This window comes from Syngnathus scovelli, chromosome 5, assembly GCF_024217435.2.
Source record: "Syngnathus scovelli strain Florida chromosome 5, RoL_Ssco_1.2, whole genome shotgun sequence".
NCBI classification, from domain to species: Eukaryota; Metazoa; Chordata; class Actinopteri; order Syngnathiformes; family Syngnathidae; genus Syngnathus; species Syngnathus scovelli.
Genome location: NC_090851.1, coordinates 3,346,841 through 3,361,331, shown reverse-complemented (window position 1 = coordinate 3,361,331; position 14,491 = coordinate 3,346,841). Strand labels below are relative to the sequence as shown.

The window sequence follows — 14,491 nt, the reverse complement described above, 5'->3', positions numbered from 1 at the left end:
ACATCTGTCATGAAGACAAATACAGGCAATATTGCATATACAACTTTTTCCATCCATAAGTTTCATCTTTTTTTTTGGTTTATTTAATTTATATTTTCAATTATGTTCATTTGCAGTAACTATTGTAAAACTATTCTGCTCCATATTATTATTTTTTTTTTTTTCATTGTTCAACTCTGTATGAGGATATCGTGTGGGAAAGTGTAGTTATTGTCCTTCTATTCATTTGTCTCTACTGCCCCCCTGTGTTGGAAGAGTGCAGTGCAGGATCCAGGTAACCAGCCACTCTAATGAGGACAAGTGCTATAAAAAATAAATAGTTCAACGAATGTTCCAAATCCTTCCACAGTTTGTTTGAGGCAAGTTGGCAACGATGCAACCGTGACCTCACGCATGATGTCCTGGGTAGGTCACAGCAATTACAAAAGGCGTCCAATCGTATCATTTACGTGTCATCCTCTTGATAATCGTGTGGTGCCGCCATGATGTGTTGTGACGTGTTGCTTTGTAATGCTGTCCAATTTTCTTTCTGATTCGCCACTGACATCTATTTGGAAAAAAAAAAAAAAGAAAATCGGAGGGCATTTGCCTACCGAAAGCTAGCTAGTTAGTTAGTTAGTTAGTTAGTTAGTTAGTTAGTTAGTTAGTTAGTTAGTTCGTTCGTTAGTTAGTTAGTTAGTTCGTTCGTTAGTCCCTTCGTTCGTTAGTTCGTTCGTTCGTTCGTTAATTAGTTAATTAGCTATGTGAGGAATTAATAATAATAATAATAATAAATTTATTGATCCCCGCCATGTTGTGCAGGTAACTGAACACCTGACAATAATTAGCCGTTAACGACAGTCACCTGCCGCTTTCGCCACTCCGTGTCTTCTCCGCAGGTAATGGCGCAGCCCCGCCGAGTGCAGCTCACCTCTTTGCCCACAGACGTCCAGTCATGTGCAGTGAATGGAGCCGTCCTCGCTCCGAAGTCGCAACCCGAACCCGGTGGTGCCTCCCCGCTCGCAGCGCACTGCGGGTCGGGTGTTATTCGCCTCGTCGTCTCGTTGTTTGAGCCGGATGAGCGAAGCTTTGCCGAGTTTAGTTACACTCAACTGCTGGAAAACAAGGTAAACTTTTAAATTTTAAATTAAGATTTGGTGGTGAAAATGTAGAGCCGCAAGTTTGCTTAGTTCTATTGTAAAGAATTAGTATTTATTTTTAAATCATTATCAACAGGGATTCTTGTGAATTGGATGTGATTCAATAATTAAATTTACTGTACACATTATTAAAATATAGTTGGATTAAGTAAATCCTATTGCGTTTTTGGTGTGTGGGGGGATATCTGTCTGTTATAAAATTGTGAAGGGTTTTTCTTTTCAACTCATGTGAGTTGAGATTGTAAGAGTTGTCGATTATCAAAATGATAACCTTTTTGTAGTGGCACAACGTCCAAGATGAAGCCGAGACTAGGTCCAGATTTGAGGTGGGGGACCAGATCGAGAAGCAGCATATGGCTTCTTCACTTATGAGGAACTTGGAGAAGAAATATGTGAGTAGCTGTTATCTCCTCTTTGTCATTGTCGTCCTTCCAAGAAGTCTTTTGAGCTGACGTGGACATGCAAAAAAAATGTTCGTCCTCATTGCAGAAAGTCAAGAAAAAGCGGGATCGCGTTCAGGACTTGATCGATATCGGTTATGGTTACGACGATGAGGATTCCTTCATTGACAACTCAGAGGCTGTAAGTAATGTTTTGCTAACATCTCACCAGTATAACGATCATTAAGTCTGCCTTTAAAAAGAAATAGTTCTTTTTTTTAATTATTAATTGGCACCGTCAATGAGGTATGTGTTTGTACTGCAGGTTTGTTTCTAATGGTTTGCACATTGGTCAGATACAATTAAAAATAAAATATATATATATTTTTTAATGCTCAAGCCCTATTATTATTTATTTATTTGTTATTACTTTATTCCTTTTTTTATTTGACCACGCTTTCATCACATGCCCACAGAAACTGTAATGCAGTGTCCCAACTTCACCTCTGTCCTTTCCACACAGTATGACGAGTTTGTGCCATCCTCCATCACCACCAAATTTGGAGGATTCTACGTCAACTCTGGCGTGTTGCACTTCCGCCAGATTTCTGACACTGAAACGGACGATGGGACCACAGGAGAGAGAGCACCAAAGACCACCAAGGTAGGCCAACAATCTCTTCACCGAAAGTTTGCGTGTGTTAAGAGGTGCCTTTAATGTACAGAAACGTGAACTTAAAGATGGACAAGAATTGCCAAAGAAGAAAAGGCGTAGAAACGTACCAGATAAAAATGGCGTGGATGCAAGTTCCAGGTGAGATTATTGTAAGCCTTAAATTGGGCAAGCATGTGACGTGCTGTTGGTCTTTCGCAGCATGGCATCAGATGAGCTGATGAAGAAAAAGAAGAAAAAGCTTTCCGGAACTCTGAGCGTCACCAGCATGCTGAAGAAGTTCCGTCGAGAAAAGGAGCTTGAGCGGAAGAAAATGGAAAGAACTCGTCAGCGCATGGCGAGGACACCGCTAACTCCCGTGACAGCACAGTGCCCAGCCGATACGGGCGGCGGCTCCGGATTGGCCGACCCGCTGCTCAGTTTGATCGGATCCACAGATGAGCAGGCACTTCTCCAGGCGGCCAGCACGGTGGAATTTGACATCGACTTGGACTGTTTGTTGGATGTCGGCGACGAGATAGCAACGCCTTTAATGGAGCCGCCCCCTCCAGAGCAGCAAAGAGCAGAACATCGCCACCTGCCTGAAGCTTCCTATGATGCAACACTGTCTCCAAGCAGAAAGATGACCCAACCACAAAAACCTCATCCAGAGGTTGCATCCTCATATCAGTGCGTCGCCCTCCCCGAGGGACTTCCACCTGCCCTGGAGGACAGCATCAAGAAACTGATGCTGGTAAAGTGCACCATTGGTCCACAATCACCATGATGCCACCGAAAGTTCTCAGTCCTGTTGCACAAATGCTCACTTGAACGTATTTCATTTGGACAGGCAGCCAAGACTTCGGAGGGAGAGTCCAAACTCAAGTTCTTCACCCCGGAAATCAACGCTGTGCTGCTGGAGTGAGTCATACGCACAAATGGAAAAAAAGACTCTCTCAAACGAACCTAGAAGTGACAAAGTGTGTATTTTTGACTCGTTACCTATGTTTATCTTCAGTATCGAGCGCAAGTGTCGCGAGCACGGCGGCCAGTTGCGGTCTCGGGTGTACACGCACTTGTCGTTCTTCCTGCCTTGCAGCAAGGAGACGCTCCTCAAACGTGTCAAGAAACTCAAGCTTGCAGTGAGTAGTTAGATGGAACTCGTTCTTTTTAATTAATTTTTTTAACTGAGGCTTTGTTTTTGTTTATTTTGTTTCCGCTGACACCCAGGAAGGCTTTTCAAACGTGGAGGATCCCATGCAGAAGCTGAAGGATGCCATCGCCAGAGCCATGCCCGAGCAGATTACGCATTTCAACCAACATTGTCAAGAATATGAGCAAGTCAAAACTCTGAGGTGAGTTTTTTTTTTAATTAATACCCCACTTATTATAAATACTTCTGACACACAAGATTATGTTTGTCGTCAGGACGATGGAGGACGGGAGTGACGTCAGGCAAGGTGGACAAGGCAATAATTTGGAAGAGAAGGGGACAAAAAGAGGAGGCGGCCCAAAGAAGCTTTTCAAATGGAACGAGGAGATCAGGTGATGAAATGCAACTTGTTTATTAATTGCTCACATGTGATACCTGTTTTTAAGTACTACACGTTCTCCTGTGGTGTATTTTAAATTATAAAATAGATCTGTCGTATTTATTGTCATCACCTTGGCGTCAACTAAAAAAAAAATCTGAAGTTGTTCAACTTCCAGGTCTGTCAAGATTATGATAGCCATTAAAACCCTGCATAAGGGGAAACATAAGTGTTTTCAACCAAATTATTTTTTAAGTAAATGCTAATAACTTAAGATCTAAAACTGTATGGAAAGACTCGCTTTAATAATATATGTGGTCTACCTTAAACCCAGCTGAATGAACTGTGGTCATTCTGTCCACAGGGAGGTTCTGCATCATGTCCTGAGAGAAAAACTTTCAGTATTTCAAAACAAAAGTGACGGGAGGCAACAGCGCGAGGAGTACCTCAAGACCCTGTTGGTCAAAGATGTCAAACCTCTCTGGCCCAAAGGCTGGATGCAGTCCAGGTATACGATGAGTGCCGCCGCTTTTTTACTTTTATCATCATTGGTGCATTTAAAGCATGCCTGTGCTTTCAGGGTGCTGCTGAGTGAGAGCAGGAAGATATTGGGCCTCCAGCTAATGTTTCCGTGAGTCATTCTAGGTTTAATTTATGAGTTAAAAAAAAAAGATTTGACTGCTAATCCTGAAACTTTCCCCTAAATACGAACAGAAAGAGATCCAGAGCAGAAAATAAGCGGCTGTCAATCACTGCGCCGTCAGCGTCTGATCAAAACACAAGACCGCTACCACTTAAACTAGAACTTCCTTATGAGGCAAATTCAGTAGTCGAACAAGCTTCAAGCGCGTCCCGCGTGACGACTGAAGATACCGAAGTGATAGTCTTGGATTCGGACTCATCACCAACGCCCAATGATGAGCTGTCAGCGATTGTCTGTGAGCAGGCTCCGGTTCACATGGACTCACAGGCTACCCCCAGTGAGCTCTTTGCGGCCGCTATCACCAAATACAAAAGTTCCCTTCAGTACTGGAACTTGAGTGTGGCAAACGGCACCCCCCCGCTTCCACCGCCACCTCCTCAATGCAGCCCAGTCAACTTTCCCGAAGGAGGCCTGTGTCACGTGGCCGTGCCAAAACTGCAAGATTTATTGGGTACCCCTACAGATTTGGGACCAGATCTACAAAGAGGCTCAGATGTCATTTTATGAACACTCCCATATCTTGAATAAAGTAAGTCAAGATTTTTATCCTTTTAATTTTTCATATTAGATGTCACGTAACTTCTTTTTTTATTTTTTTTATTTTATTTTTGTATTCCTCCTAGGTGAGTGTTTCCATGGTGGTGGTCACTAGCTGCAGTCACAACCCCCAAAAAATTGAAAGCCTTTTTTGGTAAATGCTTAATTTTTGTTTTTTTGTTGTTAGTACAAATAAAGATTTCACATTGTTTCCACAGAACATTCAACTATAGTAACTCAAACAATTGATAAAACCATATTGATAACATGGTGGTGGGGGGCGGGGTCTCACTGGAAATAAAAGTGCTAGTATATACATTAGAAAAGTTCAGAACAAATCATTTAGCAGTTATACTTTTTTAATGTGGGGGGGAAAACAACTATTTATACTTACAAAATTGGATTGAGGAAGTACCTGCTCAGTAGTTCTCTTGGGTGAGAAAATCATTCATTGTAATAGGCTTAAATGAAAATGAAAGCAAAACTCCCTGACAAATAATCCTCCTGTTTGTGCAGACAGCAGTCAGACTTGAATCACAAACCCAATTGGGTTATTTTTAAGTGTTTAAATCAAGTTCAATATCAGTGTAAGCAGGGTAGCCAGCAGGAAGTGTCTTCTTCGGGTGCTCGTGATTCCTATGAAGGGAAGATATCTTAAACACGTGAAGCTCAATTGAAAAGTACCAAAAACAAAATCTAGATATATATACCTCTGCTTGTGACCACCTCTACCTCCACTGTCACATTTGTCTGTCCAAAAAGTCCCGTGGCCAAGACGGTGTATTTTCCCGCGTGTGCTCTCGTCGAGTGGACTGGTGGGATCACCAGGCGGCCATCTTTGAGCCAGATGACCGAGGGTTCGGGGTTTCCTCGCACGTCGCAGTGTAAGCTTTCGCCCATCTTTACTTGGAGCTTTGCAGGACAAAGCAGTTGCGGGCCAACTGGGGAGAAGAGAGAGCTTGTGCTTCAGCAGCAGGAATCCCTCAAAACGGTACGCGAGAAGAAATCATCGTATAATTCGGCTTTAAATTGACATTGAGGCCTCAGCAGCCGACGACATTGGAGGCATTTATTTCAAATTAACTGATGTGTACAAAACTTTTGTCTTTTACTTACACAGCACAGTGGTTCTCACTTTTTCCGACGTAACCGCCACGCGCTGCTGTTGACCTGTTGGGTGCAGTTGTAGTTCAGCCTCACACCAGTAGTCTGCGCCATCGTCTTCTCTTTTGGCCACAATGTCTAGCGGGAAGACCTCAGTCACCGGTGTCTTCTCTGTCACGTTTGAATGTCGTTTCGCCAGTTGAGTTTGGTTTCGGTAGAAGGTCACGAGGAGATTCCCAGCAGGGGCGACATTGTGGACGGTGCATCGAAGAGTGTAGTGACTATGCTCTAATAATGATCCCGTGTGGTTCACGAAGCTGAGGGACACGCTGTCTGGAGGCTCTGCACAAAGCAGGAGCAAAAGATGGAAGAGTCAGTCAGAATCTAGACCCCAGACCTCCCCCAAGGTGTCATTTTACACTTGCCTACTTCCTGAATTTGTTTAGAACTTACTGTAAACAAGCACTGGGAGATGAAGATGACAGGGTCCTTCCAGGTCTAAGACTGCATAGCACATTGGGGAAATACTCCACTCGGTCATGTGCTCCACTCTCCACACCAGGAAGCTATTCATGGTGGGCTCTGGAGCTAGCTGGAATCCCATCACGTTGGTACTTAAAACTGTTCAACTACCAATTGCAGTGTAGATCACAAACGAATGCTGATGGCTCTCACCAATGGGACCTCCCATCCCAGCAGAGAAAAGCTCTTCATCGGCGCAGAACAGTTGACTTGGACTGGATCTTCAAACCTAAAGGATTCGAATGATTGATCATTTGCACCACCGGATTAAGCTGCGTATTGTGTAGAATTGAGAATCTAGTCCTACCTGACCACCAGGCTGGAGGGGGACAAGGTGAGAGGGCATCTGGCTCTTTCCACTGAACCCACCTGAGCTTTGCTGAGTGAGGGAGGTGGCTGGGATGGCGGAGATGAGGTAGCTGTCAAAAGGAGGAAGAGCAAACACAAGGAGCTGAGGCAGTCCATTTGTCACCACCGGACTCTCTTATTTTTTAAGTTTAAACATTTAAATTGAAGGGAGCTCAAATGCGACGTCTAATTCATTTTCCATCGCAAATAGACGAGTCATGATTACGCAAAACAAAGGTCAATTGAATTTTGCCATCTCGTGAAATCAGACTGTTTTTAGATGATCTATTGTGTACCATTGTTTTATTGCTGGCTGAATACGCCCAATGTGTTCCTCTAAGGAAGGAAGGACACCCTGCCCAACTCCCAAAGAACTGGCTCCTCTTTTCTACTACCATTGTTCCACTGGACCCCAAAGCGCCTTCTCCTCCCACATGATTCTGCTTGTGCATGAGATTTTGTGCGTACCTCAAGTTTTCCTATGACTCCGGGGGACATAAATCATAGGAGACAATTTTCAAGGACTCTTTTGTTTTTTCATTTTAAAAATATCAATTTGTCAGGTGCTGCTGTGCTTGTTGGCTGGCACAATACAGATGAATTCAAATGAATGCCCCCATGTTATTAAACTACACTATTAAGATTTTTTGACCATTATTGTGTACAAAAGTGTTCTAAATATGCTGTCATTATTTGGTTGTATTTCCTGAAAACTCATTGAAGTCCAAAAAGTCTTGAAGCATCCTATAATAATTTACAATTATTTTTAAATGACAGTTTACAAGGTTTTTTCTTGCATTGTATCTTATATTTTTGTTAAAATTTTAGAAAAGTACAGAAAATCATGTAATGTCCTGTCCAGAATTTATAGTTGTTCTGAAAATACATTGTAAACAATTTACACGGATTTTGCCATGTGATGTATACTGTCATCCTCTAAATATTTAGCCGCGTTTATGTGAACTGACAGCAATAATTTTCTAATGTCCTACGATTTTATACAGTTCTAATAGTCACTTCCATTACTACGCTACTGCATACAGTAAGTATTTGTTGTTATTGTCTTTCAGTGTATTGTAGCACAATATAATCTATAGTTTTGGTCTCGTCATTTTGTCCCGCCTGTTTTTGATATTACTTACCTGAGCAAAACAGGTGAAGCACCAAAGTCACCTTGAGTGAACTTGGGGTACACATCCTTCACGTATTTTCTGTATCTCTGGTGATGTCCCAAGCAGCAGCAGATATACAGCATGTAAGTAACTTTATCAGGCGGCAACACCTCACTGTGAGACTTTGGAGGGGCTTCAGGCTTTTATTGGACTATGTGTGTGTATGTGTGTGTGTGTGAAGCTGATGATCAGGCAATTCCTTTGCTGTGGCCCCTCAAAGGCACCATGGGCGTTTTTTGTTGGTATATCGGGGGAGGAAGGAAGGGAGGGTCAAGAATAATGGTGTGGAGTGCAGCAGCACACTGGGCAAGAAGGCATTGAGCCTGAGTGTGTGTGTGGGTGTGTGTGAAAAATTCCAATTCCAAAAAGTGTTCAGGGTGTCCCCGCCTACTGCCAGGGATAAGCTCCAGCACGCCCGTCATCCCAGTGGGCACAAGCACTACAGAAAATGGATGGATGAAAAATGATCACTAGTTCTCCATCCAAGGTTGACTTTTTTTTTTTTTTATTGAAACATCAAGTTACAAAATATGACAAAAATACACAACGTAATAGTGAACTATTTCTATCAAATGCACAAAAAGGCAATACAACAGAAGAGATAGAAAGAAAGAAGATTATGTTTTCTAACTTGCTAGGGGATCAGGTTTTATTAATTCTCTGTAATGACATGTTTTTATAGTTCTCAAGGCTTTGGGTTTCTTTGAATTCGAAAAAATGTACAATTTAAATGTATAATAAAATGCATGAAAGAATGGCTTATTCCCTGCGTATTTGCAAACCAACCCACTGGCGCAACATTCCACGTGTCAGACTTGTGACGTTATCAACGCGACGTGGAGCCGGAAGTTGCTGTCAGTTAACATTGCGAGTCACGTGACTCATATTTGAATAGAATAGAATGCGAAATGTTGTAAAACAAACAAAAAAAAAACAATCCACGCGTTAGAAAACAAAACGCATTTTTTTGTCGATTATACAACTGCCTATTTAATTTCATTTGTTGTTTCGTCGCTTCGTTACGTCATAAACTTGACGAGGACTGATGACGTCGTCGTCGCCTGTTCCTTGTTGAATGTTTGGCAATTGTCATACGAGTCGAACACCAGGAAGCGAGATGAGCTAATAGCTAAATGCTAAATGTTGCCGTTGCGATGAAAGCACAGCATATCAGACCACTAGTGTTTTTTTGACAATACCACGCGATTCTACTTAAATTTCGACGGCTATCTTCTCGCTACCTTTCCCCTGGTGTGTTGTTGTGAGACCGATAGCGGCCGCTCCGTCCATCGTTTTGGCTCGGTAGCATAGCTTTTCATTTTGGGAAACATGGCTGTGGCGCACCGAGCTGGCGTCGTGGCCGCATTAGTGCTCGTCTTTCTTCTGGATGGTAGTAAGGCAAGGATACATAAACTCATCCTGAAGGTAAGTCAGAAAACCGTGAACCACAGTCTTATTAGCTTGGGGAACTAGCATGCCTTTAGAGCCGGTTAGTTCGCTTTTTTCAGCTATGTAAGTGTAAAATACAATGTGGTTGGACTGCGAGTCTTTACTGTAGCAAATATTTTGTGTTGACAGGTACGTTTTCGAGACACCCCCCCCCCCCCCCACCCCCACACACACCTTATTAAGCACGCACTGATTAACTGATATGGAGTTGTGTGTCACTAATGAATTGGTCTTGTTTTTCCAGAATGAAACTCGCTTCTTCGTCCACCTCAATACTTTTGGCTTCTATGCTAACGGGACTCTGGATGTGAACCTCCACTCTCTCCGCATCCCACAGCAGCTTGTCAACTATAGTGCACACCCAGTAAGAAGCTTTACGTTGAGCTGTCTGCAACAACAAGGCTGTTTTGGTTAACGTGTTCTCTTGTGCTAAGGGGAAAAAAAAAATCACGCTTCATCGTGTCATTCATTACACATTTGCTTTTTGTTTCATTTCAGGTTGGGTTCAGCCTCTCCAGGGCACGTGTGAGCGGAGTCTTATCATACACAGTGAGTATTTGCACAATCTGATCATGTGAGAGGAAATTTGAGTCATATTTTTGAGCTAAATGGTATTGGGTGAATTTTTATTACTATGATTCTGGATAACATTGTGTTTGTGGGAGATGAATTAAGCAGGAAAATCCACGTTTTTTTTGTCCATTTTGCAACTCGTCACCGTTCTCCTGTTTTCTGCATTTGGTCATTTGATGTTCGTAAAAAACGACTTACAAATATGCTAGCTTTTTTTTTTTTTGTGCTGTGTGATATGTCCCATTTAAATTGCCCCCCCCTCCCTTTTTTTCTCAGGCCGAAGAGACTGAGACGTGCCCTCTCACACTCGCTAAAGTAACCAACAATGAACCGCTCATTCTCTTTCTTATTGACATCAACGATCTCAGGTGGGTCTTTGTGTGCGTGTGTTGACGTTGTCAGAATGTTCTTAATGTTCTCCGTGCTCTCGCTGTGTAGCGTCAACGTGCGTGTCCTCGGTGATCAAGACAACATATTGACCGGCAAACCAAAGGCCAATGTGCAGACCAAAGAGAAAGGTCTGTGTCATTTCCACCGTCTATTCTATTTTTACACGATCAATGTAAGAGGAAGGGGTTAGCTTTTTTTTTTAGATGTCATACTGCTGATTGCTAGCTGAAGTGTTATATTGTCGGCCTTAAACTGAAATATTCTGCGTTTTGCAAGCAGTTCCAAATTGGGATGTTTGTGTGCTTCAGGTCAGAGGTCCAGCCGGGAAGCTCCTGCTGAGACTCCAGCTAAGCCGGCGGAGCAGGCTCAAGACGACGATAAGTCGCCTGACAAAACGACAAAGTCGTCTGACAAAACGGCAAAGTCGCCTGACAAAACGACAGATGAGGCCAAGGTGGAAACAAACGCAGAGGCCGTGGATCAGACGAAGGAAGCTAAGACGGCAGAAAAGCTGACAACTGAATTCCAGGTGACTCGAAAGTCTCCTCCTGCGTCCGTGATGTGAAAGTCGAAATGACCTAACGTGTTTGCATTTAGTTGGCGTCCACCAAACAGCTGGTGCTAGCTTTGGAGAAAGTGAATGACACCTACGCGTTCAACGTAAGAGCACTTTCAACACTCTCTTTGCAAGACGCAGGTGTATGATTGGTCCTGACCTCCTCCTTCTCCTCCCCCTCCTCCTCTTCCACAGTTTCATCTGCTGTTGGGCCTGCTGGCCGAAGGCTTGTACAACTTGAACTTCTACTACTGCCAGAACATGGTGCCTGGCATCAACCGGCCATACTCCTTCACCGTGAGTGGTCTCGTGCCAACCCACCACCACAACCCCACATACTCAATTGAACCTTAGCGTGTCCTTCGTAGCTGGAGATGACAGAGAAGAATCCTGGTGGCTTCCTGTCAGCGGCCGAAATCCCGCTGTCCCGCCTCTACATCGGTATGGCCGGAGTCTTCTTCGTCGCCGCGATGGTGTGGGTGTACACGTTGATGAAGCACAGGTAAAGCAAGTAACTGGGTGCAGGTCCTTCACTTGAAGGAGAATTTGGAGAGATCACCAATGTCGGTTGCCTTGTGTCTGCAGGTACAGCGTCTTTAAGATCCACTGGCTTATGGCGGCACTGGCCTTCACCAAGTCCACCTCGCTGGTTTTCCACAGCGTGAGTCCAAACCACACTGCCCACAGCCATGTCCATACGAGAAAAAAAAAAAAAGTGCTATCATGAATAATTAAGTGCATCCTGGATATGACTTTATGATTTAGAAGTAAAGTATTATGGAGGAAGGGAAATCATTCAAAGCCTTTCTTGTTGTTTTTCAGATCAACTATCACTTCATCAACACCGAGGGTCATCCCATCGAAGGCTGGGCCGTCATGTATTACATCACTCACCTGTGAGGCTGGCGACTCTTACATTTTTGTATAAAAATCTGCTTTGCGTGTGACTCCTAACACTCCCTCCCAGGCTCAAGGGGGCGCTTCTGTTCATCACGCTGGCACTGATCGGCACTGGCTGGGCTTTTGTCAAGTACATCCTGTCTGATAAGGAGAAGAAAATCTTTATGATCGTCATCCCCTTGCAGGTCAAACTTGTCGTGCAAGGCCCCGAAGTGATTTTTGTTGTCGTTGTTGACGCGCTTGCGTGTTTACGGCTGCAGTGCCTGGCCAACGTGGCCTTCATTATCATCGAGTCCACGGAAGAAGGCTCCAGCGAGTACCCCCTGTGGAAGGAGATCCTCTTCTTGGTCGACCTCATTTGTTGCGGTGCCATCCTGTTCCCGGTCGTCTGGTCAGTTGTCAGTGTTTTGCATTTGAAAGAACTTTTTTTTTTATCGTTTAATGTGTTTTGCAGGTCCATCCGTCACCTCCAAGAGGCTTCAAGCACGGATGGAAAAGGTGAGTTTCCCAAATATCAAATGGAATGCAATCATATGAACGATGGATTTGATTTTGTTTTTGATCTCCAGCTGCCATGAATTTAGAGAAGCTCAAGCTCTTCCGGCACTACTACGTCATGGTGAGATTCGGCCATCAACTCGTTTACATTGCTTGTCTATTGACCCGGTGACCTGATTGCTCTTTTCCTTCCTTCAGATTGTGTGTTACATCTACTTCACACGGATCATCGCCATTCTGTTGAAGGTCACCATGCCCTTCCAGTGGCAGTGGTGCTATGAGGTACCATTGAAGTAAAACAGTCAAATTAAATGGCGGCGGTGATGGTGATATTAACATTTGTCTCGCCACTGCCCTCCTCAGTTTCTTGTGGAAGTATCCACTCTGATCTTCTTTGTGTTGACGGGCTACAAATTCCGGCCTGCCTCCAACAATCCTTATCTCCAGCTGCCCCAGGATGAAGAAGATGAGGAGATGGATGAAATGTAACCCTTTGCTCAATTTTAAATGTCAGCGACATTGAAACATATTACCATTGACTGGATTGATTTTCCGTATGTGCAGCGTAACGGAGTCGGGTGCTCTGGAGGGCATCTCCAAAGTTAAAAAGACATCTAACGGACGCGAGCGGCAGAAGGAGGCCACCTTGTGAGCAGGGGGTGCGGGGCCTTCGTTTTTGGGGAGGAGCGTCATGTGCACAGAGTGGCACGCACACACATGGACCAAGGCTTCTTCACCAACCACTGCCACAGGCTCCCCTTTTTTCGGATGCTCCTTCCCACTGCCTGCCTATGCAAACAGACTTTGTCTCTTACGACAGACACAAACGGATGGACGGACTTACGAGAGGCCTGACCTCGCTGTCTCCAAAGAACATTTTAGCTCTTCATGTGTGTGTGCGTGCGCACGTATTTCTATTTAATACGGCACGGGTGCATCAAGCCTTTCTCTATAGTGCGTGTGCAGGTCCTTAGAACACAAGAATCCCCCTTCTTCCCCGCCACACACATGCTCAGGTTCCTTCCTCCTTGGCCAATCGCAACATTCAACGCTCGCTGTTGGTCAAAGCCACCATGTTAATTTTCGGCCATGTTTTACGGAAGATTTCAGTATTAGGTTCTCAAGGTAAACACAATTTATTGATCACAAACCCAACCGCCTTTTTGTTTATTCCTCCTCTATTCCCGCTCTGAAACATGACCATCTCTTTCCTTTTGTCGGCTTTTGGTTTATGTTTTAGCCTACTATGGGTATAACCCTATTTTATTGACAGATTATCGGTATCGATTGTTGGTATTCAAGTGTAGTGAGTGTAAATAATGTGAGACACAGAGCCCTCGCAACCCCTCCAGCAGAAAGACTTGTGATTGCTTTCAGTTACTTGGAAATAGTGTGAGGGCAAGACAGTTCTACTGACATGCTCAAGTGCATGCGTGCCTGCTGTGTTTGAGGACTCTATTGGTGAAATATGAATAAAGTTAGTTGAAGTTTGCTTTTTTTTTTTTTTAAATGTCTGTGACCTGTCTATAATAAAGCTGGTGTTCTGGGTGTCGCTCCTCTCATCTTTGGCTTATGAAGATGCATGCGGCACCACAAGAGTAATCATGGCATTCTGATTAATATTGCTGTTGTGGAATATGAATCTGTGTGTATATCTGTGAAAGTTAGATATGAGGGAGAATGTTAATCAGAATGATGCGTTATAAAACTTGTAGCGTGTCATTGAACATTATCTTAAAAAAGTTTTTTACTAGAAAATACTCTGCCAATTCTAAGTAAAGCATTAAGACAGTTTAAACCGGCCGTGCTGTAAAATGCTCAATATTCATGTTATGTCCTTCTCACTCCTCCCCCTGGCGTGCTGAGGTACTGTGCCGGAGATTTCTGGTGTGTCATAGTGCAGTACTGATGTGCATTCCTGTTCTTTTAAGTGAACTGAATCTTTAGAATCTGTTCACTCAAAAGATTCGTTCAAACGAATCGTTCAACGAAGTCCGCCTTTTGGTCGAAAGGTAAGCTTTGTTTTGCGACAACGC

The 14,491-nt window shown here is 43.7% G+C and overlaps 3 protein-coding genes across 3 annotated transcripts; 2 read left to right on the top strand and 1 right to left on the bottom strand.

Moving 5' to 3' along the window:
* The first annotated feature begins 228 nt into the window (after positions 1–228).
* Positions 229–5,284, top strand: ubn1 (ubinuclein 1). Its single transcript, XM_049720817.2, has 15 exons — positions 229–405; positions 879–1,106; positions 1,421–1,531; positions 1,629–1,721; positions 2,043–2,183; positions 2,245–2,333; positions 2,394–2,925; positions 3,022–3,092; positions 3,190–3,313; positions 3,402–3,526; positions 3,600–3,716; positions 4,068–4,211; positions 4,284–4,334; positions 4,418–4,935; positions 5,030–5,284. The coding sequence occupies exons 1-14, from the start codon at positions 394–396 to the stop codon at positions 4,911–4,913; spliced, it is 2,334 nt and encodes a 777-aa protein (XP_049576774.1). The 5' UTR covers positions 229–393; the 3' UTR covers positions 4,914–4,935; positions 5,030–5,284.
* Positions 5,110–8,276, bottom strand: LOC125969102 (intercellular adhesion molecule 1). Its single transcript, XM_049720818.2, has 7 exons — positions 8,060–8,276; positions 6,877–6,988; positions 6,723–6,798; positions 6,501–6,639; positions 6,060–6,389; positions 5,654–5,884; positions 5,110–5,579 (listed from the first exon to the last, which is right to left on the bottom strand). Exons 1-7 carry the CDS (start codon positions 8,112–8,114, stop codon positions 5,509–5,511), a joined length of 1,014 nt encoding a protein of 337 aa, XP_049576775.1. The 5' UTR covers positions 8,115–8,276; the 3' UTR covers positions 5,110–5,508.
* An 873-nt stretch (positions 8,277–9,149) lies between these two features.
* On the top strand, positions 9,150–14,003 carry LOC125969028 (protein GPR108). Its single transcript, XM_049720689.1, has 18 exons — positions 9,150–9,514; positions 9,783–9,902; positions 10,037–10,087; positions 10,388–10,479; positions 10,550–10,629; positions 10,810–11,030; positions 11,099–11,161; positions 11,253–11,354; positions 11,426–11,559; positions 11,643–11,718; positions 11,880–11,953; positions 12,025–12,142; positions 12,218–12,348; positions 12,412–12,455; positions 12,527–12,576; positions 12,654–12,737; positions 12,819–12,940; positions 13,020–14,003. Exons 1-18 carry the CDS (start codon positions 9,419–9,421, stop codon positions 13,105–13,107), a joined length of 1,746 nt encoding a protein of 581 aa, XP_049576646.1. The 5' UTR covers positions 9,150–9,418; the 3' UTR covers positions 13,108–14,003.
* Positions 14,004–14,491: the final 488 nt, after the last annotated feature.

Bases quoted from the DNA above. Each gene is read 5' to 3' on its own strand.
- ubn1 (XM_049720817.2), top strand. The intron at 1,107-1,420 runs GTAAACTTTTAA...ACCTTTTTGTAG, and splicing joins CTCAACTGCTGGAAAACAAG to TGGCACAACGTCCAAGATGA. The intron at 2,334-2,393 runs GTGAGATTATTG...GGTCTTTCGCAG, and splicing joins GGCGTGGATGCAAGTTCCAG to CATGGCATCAGATGAGCTGA.
- LOC125969102 (XM_049720818.2), bottom strand. From the start codon at position 8,114: ATGTGTACCCCAAGTTCACTCAAGGTGACTTTGGTGCTTCACCTGTTT. The intron at 6,640-6,722 runs GTGAGAGCCATC...ATGGGATTCCAG, and splicing joins TGGGATGGGAGGTCCCATTG to CTAGCTCCAGAGCCCACCAT. The intron at 5,580-5,653 runs GTATATATATCT...TTCCCTTCATAG, and splicing joins AGAGGTGGTCACAAGCAGAG to GAATCACGAGCACCCGAAGA.
- LOC125969028 (XM_049720689.1), top strand. From the start codon at position 9,419: ATGGCTGTGGCGCACCGAGCTGGCGTCGTGGCCGCATTAGTGCTCGTC. The intron at 11,560-11,642 runs GTAAAGCAAGTA...TTGTGTCTGCAG, and splicing joins TACACGTTGATGAAGCACAG to GTACAGCGTCTTTAAGATCC. The intron at 12,349-12,411 runs GTCAGTTGTCAG...TGTGTTTTGCAG, and splicing joins ATCCTGTTCCCGGTCGTCTG to GTCCATCCGTCACCTCCAAG.